Here is a 27,950-nt window from a genome sequence, read left to right as displayed (position 1 = left end):
TCAGAAGTTACTTGAAGCATATACCAGATTCATTATTTTTCTTCATTAAGCTTCACAGAGAAAAGGACAACTTGAGTGTAAGCTGCTGGTCTTTTTGCCTTCACTTCTCCACTTTCTAAACACACTATATCAAAGTCTCTGAATACTCCACTGTAAGTGACTTCTCAGTTCAACTATACAGGGAAACCTCCCCTTTTAACATCTGTTTAATATCCATACCTTAAATGTAGGCAGGCGAATTGTTTTCAGCATGTAAAGACAGAAAGCAATTCCTAAAGCATCTTGCAGAACCCAGGCCCATCTAAAGGAAAAGAAAAAAGTTACATTTTTGCAGGAAACTGTGGGACAAATAGATCAAGTCTTGTTCTCACTAAGCACCTGCTTGGGACAAAATGAACAAAAAGCCACCAACAACATTGTACTTATCATGGATTCACAGATGGAAAGTTGTGATGATCAACCTGATAACTGTCTAAAATGAAATGACTAGTTGCTTTGATGAGCAGTGGATATTGTTTCTCTGGATTTCAGGAGGGCTTTTGGCACAGTGTCTTCCATCAGATCCACACAGAAAGATGTTGACACTCAGGCTGGATGAGCAGATAGTGAGATAGGCTGATGACTGGCTGAAAGGTTAGGCTCAGAATGTGCTGATTCAGTGACGCAAAAACTAGTTGGAGTCTGGTATCTAGCAGTGTACCCCAATGGTCCATTTGGGGTCCAATCCTGTTTAACATCAATATTAATATTCTGGATGATGGACAAAGTGTACCCTCAAGCAAGTCTGCAGATGACACACAAATGGGAGAAGCAGCTGCTATTGCTGGAAGGTTGTACTGTCATCCAGGGTAATTTAAAAGGCTGAAGAAACAGACTGAAAGGAAACTTACAAAGTTCAACAAGACAAAATGCAAAGTCCTACAACTGTGGAAGAAAAACCCCCTGCACCAGTACCTGCTGGGGGCTGAGCATCGGGAAAGCAACATGGTACAAAAGGGCCTGGTGGTCACCAAGCTAAACGTGAACCTGAGATGTGACCTTATGGCAAAAGTGAATAATGGTATCCTGGGCTGTACTAGCAGGAGTGTTACAGCAGGTTGAAGGAGGTGATCCTTCTCCTCTGTTCAGTACTGGTGGGGCCCAGCTGGAGTATGGTGTCCTGTTCTGGGCTTCTCAATACGAGACAGAGATAGAGCTACTAGAGAGAGTCCAACAAAGGGTCACAGAGATGGTGAAGGAACTGGAATATCTCTCCTGTGAAGAAAGGCTGAGAGAAACAGGACTGTTTACTCTAGAGAAATGAAGGCTACAGGGGGGTAGGGAGGCAGGGAGGGAGTTGGAAATTTGCACATAAATATCTGATGGGAGGGTGGAAAGATGATGAGGGCCAGGTTCTTTCAGTGCCAGGACATGAGGGAGCAAGCAAAAACTGGAACATAGGAGATTCCCTCTTAAAACTTTGCACCATGGAGGTGATTGAACACTGGCACAGGCTGACCAGAGAAACTATGGAATCTCCCTCCTTGGAGATATTCAAATGTCAACTGGACGCTGTCCTGGGCAACGGCTCCAGGCTGATCTGCTTGAGCAGCTTTGGCTGAACCACATGACCTCCGAAGATGTCTTCCAAATGGAATCATTCTGTAATTCTGCAATTGTTTTTGTCCAAGCTATCTATATTCTAATCTGTCATCTAAGACATAGACAGAAATTTATTCTTTAAGCTCCTGGTTGTAAGACTAAGATTTTGGAACAAGTCGTATTTTGTACTCAGTGATCTGGTTTAGACAAGTTAATTGTTTTTATCCTCTTTATTACTGAATCTATTGCAATATCTGTTACAATACCACATGCACCAGGTTAGTGGATGACCAGGTGGAGTGGAGCTCCGCAGAGAAGGACTACTGGTTGGTCATGAGCCAGCAGTGTACCTGCATGGGTAAGAAGGCCAACGATACCCTGAGGTGCATGAAAATGAGCATGGCCAGCAGGGAGAGGGAGGTAATCCTCCTCCTCTACTCTGCCCTGGTGAGGCCACATTTAGAATACTGTGTCCAGTTCTGGGCTATCCAGTGCAAAAAAAGACAAGGATCTCCTAGGAGAAGTCCAGCAGAGGGCCACAGATGATAAAGGGCCTGGAGCATCTCCTGCATGAGGAAAGGCTGAGTAACCTTGGTGTATGCAGCCTGGGGAAAAGAAGGCTGAGGAGAGATCTCAAATGTTTATAAATGTCTGAAGGGAGGTGGGAGGCAAATGGGTGAGGTTGGGCTCTTCTTGGTGGTGCACACCAATAGGACAAGGAGTAATGGCCTAAAACTTGAACACAGAAGTGCGATACAAACATGCAGAAGAACTTATTTATGGTAAGAGGAGAGGAACAGGCTGCCCAGAGAGGTGGTGGAGTCTCCTTCTATGGAGATATTCAAGATCCATCTGGACGCCTACCTGTGTGACCTATTGCAGGGAGCCTGCTTAGCAGGGGAGCTGGCCTTGACCTCCTGAGGCCCCTTCCAATCCCTGCAATCCTTCAGTCTTAAGAGTAATCAAAGGGCCTTTGAACAAATACCATCTCAGAGTGTGATTAAGCTTACACACCAAATTTTCATATGTATTTAATGCCACTAGCTGCTTTTCAAATTCTACTTTTTCTATGAATGTAATCCTCTTCAATACCTGGATTTATTTTTTCCCCCATGAATGTTTAGTTTTACTATGCTTCTGAAGAAACACTAGGGATTATACATATTATTATATATTAGTAGCAACACGTTGTGGTCACGATACTTTAAAGAGAATGTGAATAGAGAACTAAATTAGCTCTACTAAAACCTGTGACAGAAATTTTAAAATCTACTTACATACCTTGTCTCACATGTAAGATACACTGTTCTCTCATTTGAAAAAACAAAAATGCAGGCATGGTTGCTGTTGGTATAGTGACTAACAAAGACCAGGATAGAAAAACAGATTCATTCTTGGTTAATAATGAAGAATCATTCTACTGTGATTTGCAGTAACTTATCCTAGTGGAATACATCTTTGTATGCCAGTCTTTCAAGAGGCGTTCAAACTGACATACTCTTCAAAGGGAACAAAGTGTGAATCATCCACAAAAAGAGTCACAAATCCTTTCAGAGGCTGCTAAAATCTGTTCATTGGGTGAAACACTGCTGAAAGCCTCCTGCCTAGGAACCTCAGTGAAGGGAAGAACAGCAGAACAAGTAGGAATAAATTTTTAACTAGTGGTCTCCAATACAGAGAGGCTGAATTGCAACCTTGCTGTCAAAATCTTTGTGTGAAATGGTAGGCACTAAAAAATAAAACATGAAGTATCTCTTTCAGGCAGTGGTATAAATATAAAGTTGCAGGAAGAAAGATGTGCATTTAAAGTTGACAGTAACTCACTTGCTAGAAGTTCTGTAGAATTTTTGGTATCCACTAGACTAAAAGTGAGAGGAAAAGGTCAGTTTTCTAAGCAACATCCCAGGTAAAAACAAACCAGTGCCTGACCATGTAATGCGAGGAAGTCCTCACAGATAGCTGTACTGCAATACTGAAGTACAGCCGTCCATTTGTACCCTCAGTGCTGGGCTTTGATCGTCTTCATGAAGGACACAAAGGATCTGACAAAGATTTTTGGCTCTCAAAGTGTGAAAAAACAGCTGGTGAAGTGTTTGTTAGAGAGTGCTGTATATTGAAAATGGGGCAAGGAGTGTTCCCAGTTATCTCCTCTCACTGAATTCTCTGAGCCTGTATGGAAGAGGTCAACATAACCATGACTATCAAAATAGGAAGTCCTCGGGTCCTCTGCCTCATGTATAAATGTGTAGCCCTTGCATGCTGAGGGACATCTAAGTTTGAGCTATTTCTTGATTGTATTTGCAAATTAAGTCTATAAGAACTAGAGCTCTTTGCTTTACTCTTGGTCAAACTGAAGTAGGACTTGAGTTACAAAACACTAGGGTTTCCCTACAATTGCTGGAGTACCACAGCAATATCGGACGTAGTTCCTTTCAGCTGTCTGGTATGAGTAAACAATTCTGTAAAGATCTGACAATTGTCATTGCTCTTGTTCTCTCAGAATAATGCTCAAGGAGACCACCACCTGAAGAAATAAATTATACAACTTGTGTTCAAATTCCTACATCACTTCTGTAAAGCAATCTGAAGCCACTGAGATCAGAGTATTGACTGGGACTCCAGTCCAAATTAAGCCTGAATTTTCTGGGAGAAATTCAGGTTTAACAAGGGAAAGTTTTCTGTAACTTAGACCAACCAGACAAAGATAAAGCACTTTATGAACAGCTATGGATTTCTGTGCAAGTCTCTTACTGCAATGCCTAAATTTTAGGATAGGAGTCTGCTTTTACAGATGTCAATAACTTATCGCATCACGCGTATTACAGTCTTCTTGTATAGAAACTAAAATATATACTTACTGATCCTCATTTCTGAAGACTCCCCAGACTACACTGACAGAGATACAGAACACAGCTAACAACAACATCCGGACTTGTGGACGCTTGTGGAAATATGGCAAATTGTTGTCTGGGATTCTGCAAGTGAAACACAAACAGGTACAGTTATCTGTGTAGCTACTTTGCTTCTTCATAAACATTTTCATACATGAAACTACCTTGTAAATCCCTTGCCTACCCTACAATATAAAGGTGTACTTTTGCCTACAAAAAAAAAAATTCAAGTTGCCACATACCTACACTTTCCCAATGGGAATCTTCTTACAAAGGGAGACAGACAACTGTAAAGGCCAATTGAGGCAGCCAGGCAGAATATTCCTATGATAACATAGACTGAAAAATAAAAAATGGTAAGTCCAAGAAGGTAAGAGATGTTTTTTTCCAATCAAAAAGCCTGAATGAGAAATAAGTCTTAAATGTCATGTGAGAAAATTAAATTCAGATACAGAAATTTCATATAGTTGTTGATTAGGTTTATGCTCTTTAAATATCTAACTCCATCATATTTTATTCTGGTGTACTTCATGCAATAGCTACTTGAACAAGTTAAAAGCTCTTTGCTAATATTCTTTAAGTACACCATTAAATCATAAGCCAAAGAGGCAGTGTGTGGTGAAGTACTCATCTTCTCACTACGAGTTCATACGAATTTCATAAGGGAACTCTTAAACCCATTCAATAACAAAATGAATTAACACAGATGGGATACATCTTTCACAGCTTCCTCAGAAAAATGAGGATGGAAGGGTGTCAACATCTCATAACTCTTCAACTTGACCAAAAAAGTAATCAATAGAAGTTTATCACATTTATAAAGGTAAAACCTCAAACTTGGTAAGAGTAGAAAGGAGAGTAGAGGCTTGATAAACTCTGACAGAAAACAAAGATTTAATGACTTACACGTCTTATATACATAAAAGGCTTTAACGCTTGAAAGAATTACTGTGATCACCTAATTCAACCTCACTATAGCCTACCTGCAGGGTTTTCTTATAGGGTTTTAAATTGCACTGAGAAGAGAACACATGGCAGAGGACAGCTGTTTCATAATCACTTCTGCCTTAAAAATGTTCTTTAAGCAAAGGCAGCCCAGTGGAATTGAAGATATGTCAACAAAAATGAAACTTTAAAAGTACCTAAGTGGTCATAGAAGAAATAAAGGAGGACCAGCATTGAGCAGCACATCACTACAAACACACAGATCATTATTGGAGTCACATCAACTGTTTCATCATCATGTTTCTCCGCCCCATCATCACGTTTGTGCTTCATGTATCGCCTGAAACAGGAATAGAATTACCGTCAGACCATTACTTCTGCAACAAAATAAAGGGCACTGCATCTTCAGTGAGTTACATGGGGTGGGAAATGATGATGCTACACCAATACCTGTATTTCCACTCAGGTTGTCACTGAATTATTGTATAAAGAGTACTATTTTTCATTAACTAACAACTCTGAATACTGAAAATCACTACAGAATCAGCTTGTGCAAAGTAAATATTGGAAATGTGTAGCACAGATTTCTTCTTCCCCATCTACTTACGAAAAGTAGCCACGAAGTTTCAGTAAAACGTTCCAAATGAACACGGTGTTAGCCATCTAATCTGTCTGTTTTACACTATCCCAGCAAAATACATTTCTATAATTTTCACAAAAAATCTTTAAAGATGAATCTTTGAAAAGCCCAAATAGGAAGTAGATTCCAACCCAATTTTCCTTCTGAGGTTTTTTAAGTGTATGGTTGGTTGGTTGTTTTTTTTTTTTGAAAAAAGGGTAAAGCATTAAGGTACTGTCCATGAGTATTATACATCAGGCTTACAGGCTCTTAGACATCGTGCTAACATCTTCCAACTCCCATTGCAGAACATCTAACCCTCATAAGCACAGCTACCATCCACTACCATGGTTCCCCTCTACCCCAGGCAAAAACACATGAAGAAAACTGGCACATTGCTTTCCCAGTACTCACTTTTTCACATCTCTGCTTCCTGCCCAGTAGCCTCCAATTGCCACAGTCCCCACAGCCATGACAAATATAATGACCATGTTGTAATCAAGCACAGGCTCATTTGGTGCATACATTGCTCCCTTCACTGACCTGCCAAAACTCTGCAGAGGCAAGAACAAATGGAGGAACTCGGGGATCACACTTTAATAAGAACCACCCTGCTCTTTAAACCTCTCAATTTTGCTTTATGTATTTCTTTTCCCTAGTAAAGATATTTAAACAGAAAAAAAGCTAGGTGTCAGAGGTGGGGCAAAGCCAACAGCATTCAAAGGACAATACTAAATTAGGACTATTCCAAAGCAAGGCTCCCTGAAAGAGATATACAGCACGGACAGTGGATCCTCAGCAACAACTGTTCTTCTCTCCCTTCTATGCTATACTAACTGCACTGAACTAACAAATTTCTTACTGCATGATATGAACAAGTGCTGTGCAATGAAGTCCTGGCCAACTTACTTTTAAAAGTGGACTTACTATTATAGACTACTGTTGTTTGAAAAGCATGTATCACTGAACTTCTAATATCCACATCTTCATTAGGATCTGGTTCTCAGAACCAGTGTCCTGGTTACACGGTGCCCACAGTCCCAGCAGTCAGGGCAGCAGCTTTTTCAGAACTTGCAGGGAGTTTTCAAAACTGTCTGGTGATGAAACTCTTACCTCTAACAGGAGTATTTTAATTTAAATATTTGACACACTTTTGGACACTATCCAGAACAACACTCTTACTCTTGATCCATCAAAAACAGAAGTGGCATCAAGGTGGGTTTTATTTTTTTTTAGAAAATATCTCACTGTCCATAAAAATAACTGATTCATATAAAAAGGATATTTTACCTAAAATCACCACTTTGCCATACTCAGGAAAAATCATACACGAAGATACTGAAACCCCTTTGACAAGAGCTCCCTGATGCTTTTACATAACTAGCACCGTAGGCTTTGAAAAACCCACCTTAGCAAAGGTTTGGTTATTTAGTTTTCAACTAGCAAACTCAGAAAGGGACAGACTCTTTAGCAGAGTCTGCTGTGATAGAACAAGGGGAAATGACTTCAAACTTAAACAGGGAGATTTAGGTTGGATATAAGGAAGAAGCATTTTACAGTGAGGGTGGTGAGGCACTGGCAGAGGTTGCCCAGAGCTGCAGTGGATGCTCTGTCCTTTGGAGACCTTCAGGGCAAGTCTGGATCAGGCCCTGGGCACCGTGATCCAGCTGTGCTGTCCCTGTTCATTGCAGGGGAGTTTGACTAGATGACCTTTAAAGGTCCCTTCCAACTCTAAGGATTCTATGATTACATGAGGCGTTATTGCAAGTACTTTAAAGCAATCCATTAGCTCTACTGTTTGTAGTATTTATTTCCAGAACTAGGCTCCCTTCTTTATTCTTAAGATGAGAAATAACCTCCTAAGACAACAGCATTTCTAAAAAATAAAATGTAACTGTCTTTTTGAGTATAACTCTTTACAGATCCAGAGCTCCTAATATGAACTGCACATTTCTGTTGACCAATTAATCATTGAAAATAGTTTAAATCAGAATATCAAGCTTACCTTGACAATATCTAACATATCAGAATAGCTCAGCAGAGCAACGGGAATATCAATCTCTTCATATTGGCTCCTGTTACCCCCTGGAGGGACCTAAAAGACAGATCAAAACAGGCAAAAAAGAATTTATTTCTGCAAATACCTTCTACTCCTTCAAAAGAGTTCAAGTTTTATTTTCTGTTAATCTAGGAAATATTATGAGAAGTAACATAACGTACAATAACGTAAAGTTACCTTTACACAGGCAAGCCACCAAAAAATTAATCCAAAACACAATACAAAACAGGAAAAATACTGCTGCTACCTTACCAGAGCCTTAAACCAACTTCAAAACTGCCTAAGCATAACACTCTTATTTGCCCATCATATACCCCCTCTAACACTCCAATGCAGATACAAGTGTGGAAAAAAAGAACCAAGAAATACACACACACACACACACACACACACACACACACACACACAAACAAAAAAAACAGAGAGCATCTTCTCTTCTTGGTTCCATACTGAGCAGAAAAATCTCATTTTAAGATTTCACTGGTGTCTGTATTCTCCCTCTTACATGTACACAAAATGATCTCTGAAACTGCTGGGACAAGCGCACAGATTCACATCCATCTTTAAAAGTGACATGATTTCTAAGCCCAGCAGACTTTTCATCACAGATGTTTCAGAGAAGCTAGATCAGTTTGTAGACAATATACAGGAAGAGGTTAAATCACACAACTGAATAACATTTTTATGATCGTCCCATAAAACTTGCAGTGTATAACTGGTTAACAGCCCGTAATGTATATCACTGTAGTCACAGCGTTAGAAAACAAAAGTGTTGTCCCATTCAAATAAAAGAATTGAGAGTAGATGGTGCGAACTAAATTACTGAACCAGAGAACTGCTGAGGTTGGAAGGGATGCCTGATGTTGACCTACCCCAATTCTGCTTTGAGAATGAAGACCAGTCTTTCACCTAAGTTAAAATATCAAAGTTAAGTGGTCAACTGATGACCAGTTACAAGAGGTATACCCCAGGGCTCAGTAGTGGAGCCATTCCTATTTAACATTTTCATCAATGACCTCGATGAGGGGATTAAGTGCACCCTCAGTAAGTTTGTAGATGACACCAAATTGATCAGCTGGATGGCAGAAAGGCAGTACAGAGGGATCCGGACAGACTGGATCAAAGGTCCAAGATAAACTGTGTGAGTTCCAATAGGGTCAAGTGTCAGGTCCCAAATTTTGGGCAAACCACCCCAGGCAACTCTATAGTCTTGGGAGAGGAGTGGCTGCAAAGCTGCCTAACAAAGAGCAACCTTGGCGTGCAGTGCATTGAGAGCATGGCTGGTCTCATTTCACTAGTGACAGGATGAGGTGAAGTAGGTGAAGTGGCCTCAGTTTGCACCAGGGGAGGTTTAGGTTGGATATCAGAACAAACTTCTTTCCAGAAAGGGTTGTTAAGTACTTGAACAGGTTTGCCAGGGAGGTATGGATGAGTCACTACCCCTGCATGTGTTTAAAAACTATCTGGATGTGGTGCTCAGGAACATGACTTAGTGATGAATTGTTAAAGTTAGGGTAGTACAGTTAGGCTAAGGTTGGACATGATGATCTGGAAGGTCTTTTCCAAACTGAGGCATTCTATCATTCTATGATTCCTGTGTTCCCTGTCCAGGACCTGGAAAGTCACTATAATGTCTCTTCAGAGCCTTCTCTTCTTCAGGCTGAAGAGCCCAGCTCTCTCAGCCTGTCCCCACAACAGAGGTGCTCCAGCCCTCTGATCATCCTCGTGGCCCTCAGCTAGACCCACAACAACAGCTCCATGTCCTTCTTGTGTTGGGGCCCCAGAACTGAACGCAGTACTCCAGGTGGGGTCTCACAAGAGCAGAGCAGAGGGGCAGGATCACCTCTCACTCTGCTGGTCACACTCCTCTTGATGAAGCCCAGATCTGGTTGGCCTTCCGGGCTGTGAGCGTACACTGCTGGCTCTCACTGAGTTTTTCACCCACCAACACCCCCAAATCCTTCTCCTCAGGGCTGCTCTGAAGCCATTCTCCACACAACCTGTATCCGTGCTTCGCATTGCCCCGACCCAGGTGCAGGACCTTGCACTTGGCCTTGTTGAACTCCAGGAGCTTGGTATGCACCCACCTCTCCAGCCTGCCCAGGTGCCACAGGATGGCATCCCTTCCCTCACGCATGTCAATTCTCCATGCTTTCATGGCTGAGCATTCCATCATGACCAAGAGTTTTGAAGAACTTCTCTCCTTTGTGGCCACCTTCTTTACTCCTTTCCACATTTTTATTCTCAGAAATTACATAAAAGCCTTTGCAAGAAAATTATATTGCAAGCTGAATGATGTGAGCTGCTTGCTGCTCTGGGATTAGCACAACACATCCCACTTGAACACAACAAAAAGTCAATGGAACTACAACTGGCACTCAAAGAAACATGAAAAACACGCAAAAGGACCTTGTAGAAGAGAGAAACAGAGGATGCCAGAGTGTGGCATACATCCAGGGACAAACTCAGATCCCAGGTAAGAGAAGAAAGGTCACAGAGACAGCAGTGAATAGAAAACATGAAATATTTGAGAAAGAATTACTTTATGATTCTGGAAAAGGACAGAGACTGTAAGGCTGTAGGACTGGGAGCCCTGCAGCAGCCAGAGCCACAGGCAGGGCAGGGGCTGCAGTGGCCCATGGGGGGACAGAAGATGCTCCACCTTGGAACAGGAGCGGATGTGCAGGCAGGGCCTGGCAGCGGGGCTGCAGCCAGCCAACTCTCATGGGGCACGGCCTTGTCACCAGCACAGCACTGTGCAAACCTGGGAACCACAGGAAGGGCTTAGAGGAGGTCCTGGCAAGAAGAGATGCGTTTCCAGGGCCTCCTGGGCTGGACGAGATCAGAAGGGCTCCTTTCAGCCACGGGAACCTCAGGCATTCAACAAGCACTCAGCCACATTTGCATGGGCTCTGGGAAGGAAAAGCACTCCTCCCACTGCTGTGCTACAGGGCCCTGTTCTGCTTCCCTCCCATCACCTGCTGCCTGGCTTTCCGTGGGGGGTGGGAGAAAGGGAATGGCTGTGATCTTCATGCTCACACAGCCTAAATACCATCAGGCACCAACTCAAAAACAACTCATTGCTTTCTTTATTACACACACGGCGCAAGGCAGCAGCCCCATCCCAGGCAGCACCAGCCCTGCTATGTCACAGCCCGAAGAGGCAGCTTAGAATTTCGACTAGAAATCAGCTTAAAACAGATTTATTTATTAAGATACTGGGCAATGATCTTCCAAAATCTGCAACAGAAGGCTATGAAGGCAGTGGACAACTCTCTGAAGTCTAAGTGCTATTCATTATACAACTGTGGCCTACAATCAAGAAACCTGTTTTTGCAGTTTAACTTGCAATGACAGCAGTAATGTAAATTTAAGAAATATGCCTACTTCCAGTAAAGCATAAGCCACTAAGCAACAGCAAAATGCAATAACCAAACTTCAAGCAATATCTTTTACACTTAACACATCTCTTTAGTATTGACTACACTAATAAAACATTCATTTTACAAAACATACAGTGGTGATGCTCCAACTGAATCTTGTGCTCTATACCCCACTGAAGGTATTCAGTTAAGAAACTGCCCTTCCTTCTTTGGTTGCAGTATGTTATATAATGTAAAGATAATTCTGAGCCCTTGATTTGGATGTTACAGAGGCTGTGTGCAGCACTCTGCCTACTCAAGTGAGCATACCCTCTCATTTATTTAACTAATCCTCTCTTTGTCTGTATTGTATTCCACTCAGAACTGGGCAATGTGGAAACATATAAAAATTAAAATAAATATTGTGCACGTAAAAAGGAAAATCAAATACCTACAACAACCACTGAAAATAAGCCAGTATCTAACATTATAGCATCAGTGATACAGAAACAAAAATAGACTTACCAGTCTCTCTCTGCTAACAATCAGCAGCCCACGAGCTCCATTTATCTGAGCAAGCCTCACTTTCTCATAGAAGGTGCAGTTCCCTCGCATCACCATAGGGATTCGATTATTAAACCCCCCATCAGGTACATCAGAAGGAGAACACAAAACAGATGCTGTTTGATCCTGCAGTTGCAAGAGTGACTGAAAAGAAAGAAAATTTTAATATATACTTATTTTTAACCAAAAGCAAATAGCACAGGGGGGTGTCTAAAACTCAATTTAGAACTTCCAAGTACTGAAGTGATAGAGCATTCTCAGAGAAACAACCGTGTTGTGAGACAGGGGTTGTATGTAATGGAGATGCTGCACTGTAAGGTGCCTGCAGTTGGCAATGACACATTTGAGAGACTCTAGGAATCTTTTTGTGAGTTAACTGGAGACCACCCAGCCAGGAAGATGATGCTGATGATTCTTTAAGGAGCTATGAGATTCATCTAAACCAGGTGTCCATGTCCTTACAGGTGAAGTCAGCTTGCCATGAGTAAGTTGGGAATACCAAACAGAAAAAGTAGGACCAGAGACAATAGTGGCCTGTCACTTTATAAATAGGAGTACAAACAAGCCACGGATGCCTGTCTTCAGCACTGTTGATGGGCCCTGGGACCCTGGAGCTGTGAGTTGGAGGATTATGACTGAGGAAATCATAAACTCCCAGACAACCTCAAACTTGTGCAGAACTTGCTAGATGCATGCAAATCTATGTGGACTAAAAAGCACCAATCCCAGAGTACTCAAAGAATTGGCTGATGTTGTCACAAAACCTCTCTCAATTATTTTTTCAACTGTCTTGAAAATTTGGAAAGGTCCTATCTTTCTGTTTGCTAGCAAGTGTTGTCCCAGTTTTCAAGAAGAGTAAGGAAAAAGAACACGGGAAAAAACACCTCCAAAGGGCTGACAGCGCCCTGGGGTGCACCTGGCTCAGCACTGCCACCAGGAAAGGAAAGGGGCTGTCCCAATCCTCCTGAGCTCCAGGTGAGGCTGTACTGGGCAGAGCAAGCTCTATCAGAGCTGAATGCAAGCGCAGAGGAAGCTCAGCATGCAGCATCTCTTTTATTAAACTGTATTGCTGGAGTACTTGAGGGAAGGAGGAGCTGGAACAGGAAAGAGAGAAAAGGCTGAGGGAACACTAAGGAAGAAAATCGGGATTAGCAGAGAATATACCAAAGAGAAATTCAAATCATCTACAAAAGACAGGTCGATGAAGCAATCGGTTTCAACCCAGCATAAGCTTTTATGGACTATATTGGCTCATGCTGAGATACTGAAATGTGTCTCCATGAATTTTTATGAGACTAATTAAAACAAAATGGCTACAGCAGGCTCCAAATATCACAAATCTTACAGCAACTTCTAGGGCAGTCTGTCTGGATCCAGCTGAACAAGACCCCAAGTCTCTCAAACCAGCTTTATGCACTATGCGAATTGTCTGTACACTGCACTCCCACTTCTGCCACTGAAGCAATGTAATCCAGGCACCAACTTCACAGCGCAGTCAGGTCAAGAGTAAGAGATAATTCATAGATTTGTAGACTTGTTTGAGTTGGACTAGGTGACCTTTAAGGGTCCCTTCCAACTCCTCTGCAATGAACAGAGACATCTACAGTTTCATCTGGTGCTCAGAGTGCTATCCAACCTAACTTTGAATGTCTCTAGGGATTGGGCATCCACCACCTCTCATGAGTAACCTGTGACAGTGCCTCCAACAACCTTATTGTTAAAAAAAAAACAAAACAAAACATTCTTCCTCATATCCAATCTAGAATTCTCCTCTTTAAGTTCAAAACCATTTCCCTCTGTCTTATCACAATAGTCCCTGCTAAGAAGTCCATTCCCTTCTTTCTTACAGCCCCACTTTAGAAACAGAAACAGAACACTTTAGAAACCCCACTTCTCAGCTCTTCCCAAGAGCCTTCTCTTTTTCAGGCTGCACAGCTCCAGCTCTCCCCTCACAGGCAGGTTGCCCCATCCCGTGGATTTTTGTGGTCCTCCTCTGGATGTGCTCCAACAGGTCTACACCTCTCCTGTACCGAGGACTCCACATCCGGATGCAGTACTCCAGGTGAGGTCTCAGCAGTACAGAGCAGAGAAAGAGGATGACCTCTCTCACCCTGCCAGCCACACTGCTTTGGATGCAGCCCAGGATACCACTGACTTTCTGGGCTGATGGCACATTGCTGACTCATGTCCAGCTGCCACCCACCAGCACACACAAGTCCTTCTTGGCAGTGCTGTATTCAATCCCTTCATTCCCCAGCTTGTAATGATAGCAGAGGTTGTTGTGACCCAGATGTTTCTCTTTGGATTTAGAGTATGATTACATGGATTTTGGCCAGATGACTCTCAGCCAAATTATCTTCTTAGAAAGTGTGATGCTATTATAAACGGGTGGAATCACTACCTAAGAAGCAACTTTACTGGTAAAAGTAAAGTGAAAAGAGCATAATAGCAAAAACCTCTCAGATCTTAAAAGATCCCTCGATAGCTCAAAGTCTTGAATTTATGATATTTAATGCCTTGGGCTTTCACGAGCACAAGCTCAGTGTGAACAGAGCCTTGGGCAGCCTAATCTAAGGCCTTGCTTTCAAAGCCGGACCAGAAAACCTCCCCAAGTCCCTTCCCTTCTTTGATTTCAGTGCACTTTTTACTAAAGCCACTTAAACAAGCTCATAAAGTGTGACTCGTAAATATATACTTTTAGCTTACAGAAATGTAACTCTTCTTACAAAGGACTCCCTCAACTTAGTCTTCTTGTTTACACAGTCTGAATAACTGAGTAATGTATAATTAATCTCTGCAAAATTGAATCTTCTAGAAATACTGATCAGACACAAAAACTCCACATAATAAAGAGGTCAAAGAAGCAAGTGACAGTTTCCTTCTCACATTCTAGTTATTCCTCTCATCTGTTAGGGAGCAAGTTCCTGCTACTGGTGTCTTTGTCCTCTTCAATTTTCTCACAGAAGAGTGGAAAAAAAAAAAAATAAATGAGTCAGTTGTCAGTTCAGAGAACTTCGGTTAACAAAAACAAGTAATTACTTATACCTAAATTTAAGAGAAGAATGAACTAACAAGAAAGCATTAGAGATCATCAATGTATCAGGAAGGACCTGTATCTTTTTTGTACCATACTGACACATAACTGTGTTTGGAAAGGGGTTCTTAAGTTCTATTCTCATTTATTTAATCACCATGTGCAGAAAAAAGATTTTTGTTTTGTTGTGAACCTGAAATAGTTGCTTAGAAAGGAGCATCACCATTATAGCACTGTCTATGGAGACTGTAAAAAATGGAAAATATTTTCAAAATAGAGCAAGCTTCAGATTCTACTGATCTAAGATATGAATTAGAATTTTCCCCTACAACAAGGGCAATTTTGAGTACATTCTTTTTAGTTGCTTGGCTTGGTACTTACAGCTTTACCCAGATCATGTGGCAGATGGGCCCACTGGGAGTTGAAGAGGATACAGTAGTCCTTGCCTTTGCTGCTCCCTTTCTCTGAAAGGACATGGACCATTCCGTACTCGCAGTACACCTGAAAGCATTCAATAGAGGTTTATTCAATACATATAATACAGAAGTAACGGGCTTAACTTACTGTTGATTAGATTGCTTCTTACTTAAAATATATATATTTTTTTAAACAAAGTTTCAGTATCTGCAGAGGGAATACAAAGAAAAGCAAACAGGGCAGCATGCACTGAATATACCAGGTTAAGCACATTCTCAATTATGACATATTTGACTATTATAGAGTCTGTCTGTACAGAGAAGTGTTCCAAACACAACATGTTCCATTTAATATCTCTATATTTTCAGTTTCCCATTCCTGGAAAACAGTGCAGGACAACAGATTCTCTATTATTTTGGTTATGTCAGAGTTTATCAAGTCACTTGACATCAAAATTCAGAGTTAGGGGCTAGCACAGGTTAAATGCAAACCACCAGAATTACCTAAATTTAATTATTTGGTAGTATCCAGTACAATGAGAAGAAAAAAACCCACTTCCTTATTGTGGAATCTTCGCCTAGCTTTTCATTCTTCATGACAAACTATTCTTTTGTTCCCTTCCCTTTTTCCCTTTGTGAGCACCAGATATATTCCCACTGTCTAACCAAGAAGCCAAACAAATGCTAGCTACAAGACCATATATAGGACTTGCACAAGTATTTTTGTGGAGGTGATGTAGTTGTACATCAAGTTCCAGGAGGTAAATACCAGGCAACCAGATGCCAGGAAGAAACAACTGTGGAAGTATGTGCTACTTTCCTACCACTACTTACAGTGATGGAAGTTTTACATATGCTAGTAGTGACTTTATTTCCACATTAACTGAACAAAATAGCTGATAAATGCTCTTTGTTATCAAAAATTGAGGAAGAAATGAATCACAAAAATCACCACGGTTAGAAAAGACCTCCAAGACCATCAGTCCAACCATCTACCTACCATCAATATTTCCCCATTATACCATGTCCCTTAGTACAACATCTAAACCAAGTATATCTTACAGCTCCTGCAGCAAAAGGGCCCTGGTGCAAGTGCTTCTGCTTGATTCCTTCTCTCTTTTCTAAGTGTGATAAAGAAATGTAATATGTTTCAAGATTACAAAAAAAAACAAAAACAAAAAAAAAACACACCACAGTTTTGGGGTGTAGTTGTGGCTCCACTTTCAGTCCATTTTCATTTCACATGGAATGCATGGAGTTGAAATTAGATACTCAACTCAAAAATACAATCACATCTCTGACCTCTCTTACCAGAGAAAGATACCACTCCCTTCACAATGATGCCTTATTTACATCATTGCTTTTTGGCAGTATGAACATCTGTAGACAACTGCTTTCAGGGATGAGGCACAAGGAGGGTAAAATTTCATAAATCTCCAATGAACACCTTGAAAACTCCTTTTACTGCCATCAAATGAGACTGATGCATCAGTTTCACCAAAACAAGGTTGAATATCCCTCTGATTTTATCATAGATTTGCTGAGGCTGGAAGGGACCTTAAAGATCATTGAGTTCCAGCCAGCTGCTGTGGAGGGGGCAGAGAAAAGACCAGAGCAGAAGTGTTTCCTTCTTATTGCTGCCAAATCTGATTGGGTTTAAGGGCTGCTGTAGATTAACCCAGCAGGCAGCCAGCCCAGCATCGCACAGCTCACACATCCCACAGTGGAAATGGTGGAAAAAAGTAAAGACAAAACTCATGCTGAGATAAAAATAGTTCACCAGGACAGAGAAGGAAGGGGAAATAAAGGAATACACTGAATGAGTGATACTCAACACAGCTGCTTACTACCAGCCAAACAGTGCTCAACTGGGCCCTGAGCAGCAGCAGACCTCCCCCCTCCCAGGTTTCTTCTTCAGCATGCAGTCATGTGGTATGGGATGTTCCTTTGGCTGGTTTGTGTCTGCTGTCCTGGCTCTGTCCCCTCCCAGCTCCTCATCCCTGCACGCACACACACACACACACACACATACATACACCCCCCCCCAAACTCCTCACAGGCAAGAGGATACAAGAAGCTGAAACATCCTTTATACAGCGCTCTGCACAGTAACACACCACCATGCAGCCCCTATGAAAAATTAACCCAAATCTCAGTTGAAACCAGAGCGGCTCCCTTCTGAATATTATACATCCAGCTGCCTCCAAGAGCTTCAGGCAGCTTTGCAGGAGCAAGCTACCTGCAGTAGAATGTTTTATGCATCTGAAAAACCATCAACTTGTGCAGCTGAAGTCTTGATATTTATAAGAGAGAAACTATACACCTCTAAAATGAAAGAATAAGAATAGTACGTGTTGCTACATTTCCATTTAGATAAGTATTACTGGAACTCAGTAATAATCCCCAAGCAGCACACGGAGGGCAGCAATATGTAATTATGCTCCTGAACAGCTCAATGAATGTTCTTCAAAGAATATTAGAACATTTTAAAAAGCTGTGCACTCATGTGCCAGAAGCTAAGTAAAATCAAGGATGAGAGGAATTAAATGGCATATGAGCAGGGCTAAAAGTAGCAGAGGGTGTAAGGAATTGCACATGGCCCATGGAGGACAAAAATGAACACGGATTAACATTCTTACAATGCAATTATCACTTAGCATCAAAGCACAGCTCTGAAACCTGTTAACAACCACTTCAATCTTGTTATTTTCTCTCACCTCAGAAGAGTAACATGCATTAGATTCTTTTTTTCTGTACTGAAGGGCTCTGCTGCCTCCAGCTTTTGCTTTGTTTATATCACTAGGTATCAGATAGCAAAAGTAAGGTCAAGGCAGAACAGCTGATGCACTGGGACAGCAGCAACACTTGTTATGGTTCTTAGTTTCCAGAAATCACACCATATCCTAGACCAACCTGTGAGAAATCACTCTCCTATGCAGATCCTATACAACCTTCCCAAAACCCCCCTAAGGACTCTCTTCCAAGAGTTCGGACCACAAGCCCAACCTGCTCCAAACACTGACGGAAAAAACAGCAGCTCTTAAAGTTCTTTTACAATTCTTGCCTCTTACAGCACATATGGCTTGGAAAACACTTGAGTTAAATGATGGAAGAAGGTAGGGAGGAGGAGCTCAGTCCACTGAACATTAAGAAAGTGCAACATGAGGAACTGAGCCAACCTAGTGGCTCATTCCAACTGTTTGTTCCTCTCTGCCCTGTTCACACACAGGTACCCAAACTCTTGGTTCTTTCACAAAAGGAAGCAAGGCATGAAGATGGAGACTGAAGTTTAAGTCAGTACCTTCCATAATGAAAGCATAAGCTAACACTAAAAGAGGCAATTCATTACATTACAAGGTCACAGAAGTCTGGATGTACACAGAGAGGTTGTCTTACACATTAGGACTATAAATTTGTAAGGCAGTACCTGGAGGAGAAGATATAGATAGTGCTTTTTCACTTATACATGACCCCTCCAAATTCACAGCCATCTCAGCTCAGCCAGCACAACAGGCTGAGGAGCTTGACTACTAAAATAGCTAAACAACCAACCTCTAAAAACTTTTGTGGAAGTGACAAATTTTATCCTCAGTGCAACTTCCAGCATAAACTAGGCAAGTGGTAACCACATCATGGCACAGGAAAAGCAAATTAGCACTTTGTCCTTGGCTTAGGAACACCGGTTCATAGTTGCATCATTGGCAGTATTTGGTCTATATAAATATACACAGAGAATGAAGTGTTCCTTAGTCACAGCTAAAAAACATCTCCTGCTCTGTAAGGAACCCCAAGGACTGATATATCCACAACTCTAACAGCTGAGTGGTATAGGAACAAAGAAAACCAGCACAGAATTAATTGCCAAGTTGCCATTGGTCTTTTTTGTTACCACTTGCTTTCTTCACCAAATTCATCAAATTGAAAACAGATCACCTTTTTCTTATTGGAATCCACTGCAGTTATACTCTGAAGTCAAGGAGAACCTATGAAATTGATCTTGAAGAGATTTGTCAGACCGTGCTCTATTTCAGGAGCACAGCTCCTTAATAAGGCATGAGCTGCATCCACTCTTACAGTAGACATTAACAAGATATGCAATAGAATTCCTAAGAGTTGGGTACATTCTTACCCACAAACTGCATGTATCAGCTTGAAGACCAAAAATAGCAGATAGTAAACTTTGAGACATAGAAAGCACTGATTCAACAAGCATTGCACTGTGAGAGGAGAGCTTCATACTCAATGGGACAACTCCTTGTCATTAAATTGCCAACAACCACTTTAACCCAGAACTTCAGACAGTCTTTTCAACTCTATGGATCTACATAATCAACCACTTATTTTAAGTACAAGACCCGAAAATTAGTATAGTGAACAGCACAAAATCTCACACACCTTACTATATTCCTCATTGGTCAAAGGCTCACTCATACCTGCTGTTGTTACAGGAGAGCACCAATACAATGAAGGAATAGTGAGAATAAGAAAGAAGTTTTACGAAAAATGGGAACTCTGATACCAGAGCATGATCTAAGGGATCGTGTACAGGGTGCACGTAGATACAACTGTACTTAAGGGATACAGTTGTACTGGTGCACTTGGACTTTTAAGATCAAATCCTTCTTCAGGAATTCCCAGATGAATGCCTACATTTGAGAGAGTCATGCTTTGTTAGCCAAGCTGCTCCCTTACCCACTATAAATCAGAATACAAGGAGCAAACCTGGACACACCTCCCAGTGTCCTTCCCCTCTTCCTGAGGAAACACTCCCACATTATCTCATCTCCCAGGGGGAAGACATGGACAAAAAACTACCAAGGCAAGAGTAAGCCACTGAAGATAATCACGCACAATCATTGTGGGAGGTGTTACTTCATTCTGGAATAATCCCATCAGTCAGCCCCTGGTTCTCTTATCACTGTAGTGCAAGTACACGATTCCACTCTTCCCTACCTCAAGCTGAGGTTGACAGACATCATACATCATACAATCATAAACATATAAGCAACTAAGAGATGTAAAAGCACTGCAAATATCACAGTTATTCATGCAAGTTTTAAATAAACTAGCTTGGGTGTGAGGAAAGTATTAGCAGCTTACAGCAAGTTATCTTCTTGGTGCTGCAGCAGAACAATGCAGAACCCAGCCAGTCTGTTCAAAGCTTGCTCAAATGTGTTATGCAGCTATTCTGCTGCACAAACTCAGTAAGAAATTTGCTTACAGAAAGGCAGCATGCTGCAGTAGATGGAGCTGAATCCAAGACCTCCAAGTACCAGTTCTCAAGCAGAAGACCCTCTTGTTAGCCTTTCACATTGATGCAGTCACCTTTTCAAAGCTGACAATGACCTCCAACCAGACCTCAAACTATTCTAATACCTCATTAATTTGTTGATGACATGCTGGCACTGGCAGTCCACTTGAAGCATTACTAAAGACTACAAAATGCACCAGGCAAGTGAAGAATGAGGAATGAAACAGATGATGTACATGTAAGAAAAACATAAGTTAAATGGCAATTGGCTCAGTCTATAATTGAGGATCGCTAGCAAGAGAGCAGTGAGATGACAAGTAAGGAAGAGAGAGAAGTTAGGCTACTGTTTTCAGACACTACACTAATAAGACCCAAGAAGACATACTGCTCTACAGAGTACCCAAAAAGCAGTTAAGATATTCTAATGAAATTTTCAGAATGCAGAAGAGCAGAATTTAAAATACAAATGCTACATACCATGTCACCATACAGAGTTTTATCCTTGCCTGGATTATCACAAGTGTTCATTAGACCTATGAAAGCTCACTTCACAGAGCTCTTCAGTAGTATCACAGAAAAGTTTAGGTTGGAATGGACCTTAAAGATCATAGAGTTCCAACCCTCTGAGGGCTGAGTGTCCTCCACTAGATCAGGCTGCTCAGGGCCTCCCCTCATGGCCTCGGGCACCCACTTCTCTCTGGGCAGCAGTGCCAGTGCCTCACCACTCACACCACAGAAGGAGAACGTAAGAGTCAATTCATGCTATGTTCAGCAGCAGCCACCTCTGTTTCACACCAGCCAGTTTTTCAGAGAGGATTTGTCAGCCAGTCTGACCCCAAAGCCAAGTGCCCAGCTGGGAGGATCCCAGTCTCATCCTCTAGCCGGGGTGCTCTTCCTTAAGGACTACCCGGATGAGCCTGCTGGCCAAACAATTCAACCAGTCTTTAAGAAATATAACTACTATGTCAGTAAAAACAGAACAAAGACCAACTTGGAAGCACTGAGAAACCGCGATGGGCACAACGCCAACGAACAGCAGCGGGGTGCAGTGTGGAGTATGAACGATGCCGCCTTTTCCTTTCTGGAACGCTGGAAAGTGACCATTCCCACCCTGCGAGCGGCTCACCCTCTCACTGCCGCCGGCAGCCCCCTCTCTACATCATTAAAGCCCCAATAAGGGACCGCCTTCCGATCGAGCGGGGCCGGGCCCACCCGCACCACAGCTCCAGCCAGGGCTACGGGACCAGCACCGAGCTCTGCTCACAGCCGCCCCCTGCCCAACTGCTGCCTCCAACCCCCGCAAGGAAGCTCCGGCACAGAACCCAGGGCGCTTCTAAAGCCGGCACAGCCGCTCACCTGCGGCAACGAAAGCAGAGGGAGCAGCAGGAGCTGAGCCCATCGCGCCGCCATGCCGGGTCCACCGCGCCGCCGCCCGCTTTTGTTTCTGGCCGGGCCGGGCCGGGCCCCTTCCGCACCGGGTATCCCAGCAACCCGCCCCGGAAGTTCCGCCCCGGAAATCAAGTACCGGAAGTCCCACCTTGGCGGTCCTCAGGGAGCCAATGGCTTACGTCGACGTGAAACGTCACTTCTGGTGGCGGTAAATGAAATGGCGAACGTCGGAGGGGGCGGCGGTGGTGTGGGCAAGATGGCGGTGAGGAGGGGGTGTTGGTCTGTTCTCGTATAGAGCTCCTTAAGAGCAAAGAGAGCTCTGGGTGGGTGCTGTGATTCTGTTGGGCGGTCCTGCCCTGCCCTGTGGCTGTGCTACTGTGCTCGGCGGCCGCTCCTTCGTGCCTGACTTTGCTCTGGGGGTGATTTCTTCAGCAGCGTTACGAGCAGGATTGTGGGAGGAAGGAATAAGTATAGAAGCTCTGTGATGTATGTGATGATGTCTGTGATGAAGTAGGAGGTGCGGTGAGGTCTGGCAGGTTTCGTTTTGAATTCACGTTGTCTTTATTTTTCGTCTTCAGGATAAAGAGAAAAAGAAGAAGGAGAGTATTTTAGATCTCTCCAAATACATCGATAAAACGATTCGGGTGAAGTTCCAGGGTGGGAGAGAAGGTGAGCAGGCATGAGACCTGGGCTGGGCTGTGTGTGGCTACAGTGAGCAGCTTTGTGTGTGTGTGTGCTTCCATCTCTTCTGTGGTCACCTCATTGTCTTTCGAGGCAGGATGGTGGCTAATGGGTGCTTCTGTTCCTTGTAGTTTGCTGTTTCTTGGTGGGAAGCTTCTCTTCATGTTTCCATGAATTCCCTCGCTTCAATTTTATGAGTACTTCATCTGTGTGCCTTTCTTTCATCTTCTGTTTGCTGTCTTGAATTTCCTTGTATCATTTTCCAGACTTTGCAAAGGCATACTGAAAGCAGTGAAGAAAGATGTTACAGTTCATACACCTGTCTTCCTTCTCATCTCTTAACTATATGTTTCTTTAGTTCTTATCTTGTTCTAACATATTTCAGCATCTGTTTTCATTGCTTTTGGGGCTCTTACGTTTCCTCTCCTTTGTCATACCTACATCTGACCAGAGTGCTGGCACTGCCACCTGCAGACCATTTGTTCATCTGAAAATTAACAGTGTGCTGTGTGGGAGCTTTGCAACACCAACTCAGTTTGTCTTTAAAATCTCATTTACAACTCCAGTGGGCCTTGATGCTTACAAATCTTTGAAGTTACTTGTATGCGTGCTGTTAAGCGTGGGATAATTTTATATTTTATTTTATTCTAGTTCTTGTGTGATTGACAATTCCACTGAAGCTGTTGGTTTAGATTTTCTTCTCAGAAAAATTGTGGCAATTACCCATGTGATCTTCATGTAGTGCCTAGGACTGTAAGAGTCTCTTCCTTGATTTGAGCTGGTAGCAATGGTAGTAATGCTAATGGTACTAACTGGGTACTTTTCAATACAAGAACTCATTCTGTGTAGCCCTGCAATTTATTTACTGTCTAGTCTTGAATAATTGTGTTTTGTTTTAAACTAATGCCGTTGGCTATCTGTAGTACATTCCTATAAAGCTAAGAAGATCCATCTTCCAATTATCTGTCTGGACTATATTTGTCTAAGGAAAGCACTTGTCTTAGTTTGTCTTTCCCATTCTGTAGGGAACTTTTATTTGTAATATTCTGGTTTTCCTGAAAAGCACATGAAATTGGCAAAAAGCTCTAAATTTTCTTTAAGACATCCATGCTTCTGGAACTGATTGGGGAAAAAAAAATAAATGAAGTTTCAGTTGAGACAGTTTGGGTTCTTGTGCGTTTACATTTTGATAGAGGGCACTGTTTAATGTTGCTGTTAGTTGTTTGATAACCTTGCTCAAAGGAGAGAACTGAACTGGAGAACTGAGGGTGTCCTGTGCATGGTTCTGTGTTGCTGTGTTTCTGGTTTTGATCTCTAATCATTCTGTTGTATGTGGTCTTTAATAGCAAGTGGTGTTTTGAAAGGATTTGACCCTCTACTGAACCTTGTGCTTGATGGTACCATTGAATATATGCGAGGTAAGTAACACACAGTCTGTGTAAGTCAGCTTTCCCTTAACGTTACTTGGTAGGTTGGAGATTCGTGATCCTTGAGGTCCCTTCCAAGCCTGGCCATTCTGTGATTCTGTGATTACCCTGTATCCCCAAGAGCAATTGGTTTTAAAAGAAAACTGACAGCTCTGTGAATGAATGGCCAGAATCTGTACATTGACATATCTCAACTCAGAGTTGTACACAGCAGCTAAGCGTAAAGGAGGGGGTAAGAGAAACCAAGTAAGTTTTACCACGCTTTCTGTGGTACAACATTGTTATCATAGTATGGTTTGGGTTAGAAGGAGCCTTAGACATCATCTAGCTCCAGCCCCTCGCCTTAGGCAGGGGCACCTCCCTCTAGACCAGGTTGTTCACAACCCCATCCAGCCTGGCCTTAAATGCTTCCTGAGTGGGAGCATCCACAACCTCTCTGGGCAACTTGTGTCAGTCTCACCACCCTTATAGTAAAGAATTTCTTCCTAATATCTAGTCTAAATCTACCCTCTTGCAGTTTAAAGCCATTTCCCTTTGTCATGCCCTTATAAGAAGCCCTTTCCCTGTAGGGTAGCTTTCCTGTAGGCCCCTTCAGGTACTGGAAAGCCACTCTAAGATGCCCCTGGAGTCTTGAATTCTCCAGGCTGTAAAGCCCCAGCTCACAGTCTGCCTCTCTAAGGGATGTGCTCCAGCCATCTGATCATCTTCAAGGCCTTCTTGTTAATCTTTGCTTGAGCTCCTATACAACTTATTTGGTACTCCTGTTCTTTTAAGTTTGAAAGAAGTCATTCCCTTCGGATAAGGCAGCTGGCTTTTACCTTCTGTGTACTGCTGGAGAGATGACAGTTTTGTACAAAGCGTGAAGAGCATTTCAGTAAGAATTATTATCTTACTGTCTTATAAACTCTACTGTAAGTACATTCTTTGCATTTTCATGGAGCTGAAGCCTTCTGTAGCTTCTTTAGAATAGAGCTGTGATTTATTTTTTTTTTTTCTTTTCACAAAATTATAGAGTATTTGCAATTGGAAGTGACCCATAAGGACCATCAAGGCCAACTCCTGGTTCCATGCAGCACCACCCAAAATCCAAACTCTGTCTGAGAGTGTTGTTCAAAGACTCCTTGAACAGCTTGTGCCCACTGCCCTGGGGAGCTGTTTCATGCCCGCTGCAATCCTGATGCTCCTGACCCTCCTGTTGCTCCCTTGTGCTCTGTTGCTGTCCCCAGAGAGCAGCACTGCCCCTCTGCTCTCTGTGAGGAACTGCAGCTGCCATGAGGCCTCCCCTCAGCCTCCTCTGCTCTGGGCTGAATAAACCTAGGGCCCTCAGCCACTTCTTAAACATCTTACTTCCAGACCCTTCACCATCTTTGTAGCCATCCTTTGGATGCTCTCTAATAGTTTTTTGTCCTTAAACTGCAGTGTCCAAACCTGCATGCAGTAGTCAAGGTGAGGCTGCACAAGTGCAGGGTCATCAAATGATTTAGGTTGGAAGGGACCTTAAAAGATCACAGATTTCCAATCCTTCCACTAGATCAAGCTGCCCAAAGCCTCACCCAGTCTGTCTTTGAATACATCCAAGGCTTCTGTGGGCAGGCTGTACCTGTGTCATACCATATTCACAGTAAAGATTTTTTTCTTAATAACTAATCCGCTGTCTTTTAGCTTAAAAATTCATACCAGTCGCCCTATCACTACACTCCTTGTCAGAGTCCCTCAGTACCTTTTCTATATGCCCCCTTTAGGTACTGGAAGGCTGCTATAAGGTTTCCCTGGAGCCTTCTCCAGACTAAACAACACAAATCTCCCCCAGCCTTTCTTTGTTAGAGAGGTTCTCCAGACCTCAGGTTGTCTTTGTGGCCTCCTCTGGTCCTGCTCTAGTAGGTCTGTATCTATGAATATATCAACACCTGAAGGAGCATAGAATTGGCTCTTGGCTGGGTTGTTGTCTGTTTCTATGCACAGCCTCTTCTGGTTTGATATAGGAATAGACAACCAAAAGATTTCTGGTTACTGCACTTTGAATTCAGGGTCTTCTGATTTGCACTGACCTCAGTGTTTGCCCACAGTGTCATTTGAAATAGGATCAGAATTGATTTTTTTTTTTACCTACTCCTTTTTGTCATTTTTATCTGTACATTCATTAGAATGAATGAAAGGGCCTTTGAATTCTTTAAGAGATGCATGTTCTGTTTTGCATACAAAGTGGAGTACTTTGTCACTCAGTAGCAAGTGCTGCTTTGAAAACTAATGAATCAGTAATGTGCTGAAGTTATCAGATATTATTGCCGCATCACTTTTAATAGTCTGTGCTCAATAAAACAATGCTGAGAAGTCTGAAAGATTGTGTTTTTTGTTTTTTGTTCTTTTTTTCCAGTTGATGGAATTTATTATATTATCTTCCTTAGGTTTCCATTGTAACTAGAGATCTCTGCTTTTCAGACCCAGATGATCAATACAAATTAACAGAAGACACACGTCAGCTGGGACTCGTGGTCTGCAGAGGGACTTCTGTGGTTCTCATTTGCCCACAGGACGGAATGGAAGCGATTCCAAACCCTTTTATTCAGCAGCAAGATGGATAATGGCATTGGGCTATCTTCAAAGACTTTGGGGGTGCAAATCATTGGAGGAAATGATCATGTGTGAGAAGTTTCGTGTTTTTGGAGAGAAGTTTGAATGTGTGTTTATTGGTGTGAAAGAGTAGTTGACTTTCATTTTTGTGGGCAGGAAGAGAATGAGATGTGATGTGCAAGGCACAAGTTCTGGTTACTTTTTTTTTTTTCTTCAAATAAATGTGAAGCTCTACATTGTTAAGAGCTGAGACGAGAATATTCTGTCTATGAATTGTCAGAAACACTCCTGGTATTGTGAGTCTTGAAACCACCACATAAAATTAGTAAATATTTCTCTGAACGCTGGTCATTTGATCTACATTTTTAATACATTAGAATGTATTTGAATTAATCTGAATACATTAGAACTTGTTTTTCTCCCTTTTAGATGTCAGTACTCAGCTGGGGAGCATTTTGCATCGTGTTTTAGGCTTCCTACTGGTGAGTTAATCTCTATTGCTTCCCTGCTCCAGTACAAGGAAGAAAATTATTTTGATCATATGGTATCACCTTTACAAGCTACGTAGCTAAGAAGGTATTTTTTAGCACCTGTTGCAAATCTTTTGGGCTATCATTGTGAATTGGAAGGCTCCCAGTTTCTACATAAAAATGGAGTCCCTTGTCAGATTATTGTCTCAGCTGGGCGATACAAACATGAAAGTGTGTTTGCTAGTGGGAATTGTAGGGGAGGAATTATTAAGATCCTAATGTTCAACTGAAGCAGTGTCTGGAAATACTGCATATTTTTTTATACTGTAGCTATCTACTTGTGGTTGCACTTGTTATAATTTGATTTGTTAGTAAACTTTTTTTATTTCTTCACAAGTAGCAAAATTTGAGGAGTTGTGAACAAATAAATACAAATTAACCTGTTCCTAAATGTCTGATTGTTAGTCTGATAAAAGTACTCTACAACTACCATTGCAGGTTTGCACACTTAACAAATCTAACGAACGTTTGTTCAAGAAATGAGTGAACACAACAAAAACAGACACGACCAGATCACAAGCTGTGCTTGTTTCCAAGGCAGGAAATCAGTGAGAAATGACTGACAGCGTTTTGTCTTGATTTAATAGCTCTTCCTGGGTCAGTGCTAAAATGAAGGTGAACTTGAAGTAA

The 27,950-nt window shown here is 42.2% G+C and overlaps 2 protein-coding genes across 4 annotated transcripts in view; one reads left to right on the top strand and one right to left on the bottom strand.

Moving 5' to 3' along the window:
* SPPL2B (signal peptide peptidase like 2B) overlaps positions 1–22,208 on the bottom strand; it is a 36,083-nt gene extending 13,875 nt beyond the window's left edge. For all 3 annotated transcript variants that reach the window (XM_003213152.4, XM_019609977.2, XM_010724736.3), the window contains exons 1-9: positions 22,079–22,208; positions 15,437–15,556; positions 11,983–12,165; positions 8,042–8,131; positions 6,451–6,590; positions 5,615–5,757; positions 4,715–4,811; positions 4,440–4,556; positions 220–301 (exon numbers count right to left, since the gene is read on the bottom strand). In XM_003213152.4, coding sequence (XP_003213200.1) covers positions 220–301; positions 4,440–4,556; positions 4,715–4,811; positions 5,615–5,757; positions 6,451–6,590; positions 8,042–8,131; positions 11,983–12,165; positions 15,437–15,556; positions 22,079–22,132 — 1,026 coding nt within the window. In that variant the 5' untranslated portion in view covers positions 22,133–22,208. The remainder of the gene's footprint in view (positions 1–219; positions 302–4,439; positions 4,557–4,714; positions 4,812–5,614; positions 5,758–6,450; positions 6,591–8,041; positions 8,132–11,982; positions 12,166–15,436; positions 15,557–22,078) is intronic.
* Positions 22,113–27,705, top strand: LSM7 (LSM7 homolog, U6 small nuclear RNA and mRNA degradation associated). The gene is made up of 4 exons (XM_003213151.4): positions 22,113–22,373; positions 22,690–22,780; positions 24,139–24,210; positions 26,659–27,705. Exons 1-4 carry the CDS (start codon positions 22,131–22,133, stop codon positions 26,799–26,801), a joined length of 549 nt encoding a protein of 182 aa, XP_003213199.2. The 5' UTR covers positions 22,113–22,130; the 3' UTR covers positions 26,802–27,705.
* The last annotated feature ends 245 nt before the right edge of the window (positions 27,706–27,950 follow it).

The sequence above is a fragment of the Meleagris gallopavo genome, chromosome 30, assembly GCF_000146605.3.
Source record: "Meleagris gallopavo isolate NT-WF06-2002-E0010 breed Aviagen turkey brand Nicholas breeding stock chromosome 30, Turkey_5.1, whole genome shotgun sequence".
Classification (NCBI taxonomy): domain Eukaryota; kingdom Metazoa; phylum Chordata; class Aves; order Galliformes; family Phasianidae; genus Meleagris; species Meleagris gallopavo.
Note: the sequence above shows the minus strand (reverse complement) of the source record. Positions and strands in the feature narration are given on the sequence as shown.

Excerpts from the sequence above, each read along its gene's own strand:
- LSM7 (XM_003213151.4), top strand. The coding sequence starts at position 22,131 with ATGCCGGGTCCACCGCGCCGCCGCCCGCTTTTGTTTCTGGCCGGGCCG. Across the intron at positions 22,781-24,138 it reads GTTCCAGGGTGGGAGAGAAG|CAAGTGGTGTTTTGAAAGGA; the intron begins GTGAGCAGGCAT and ends GGTCTTTAATAG. Across the intron at positions 24,211-26,658 it reads TACCATTGAATATATGCGAG|ACCCAGATGATCAATACAAA; the intron begins GTAAGTAACACA and ends TCTGCTTTTCAG.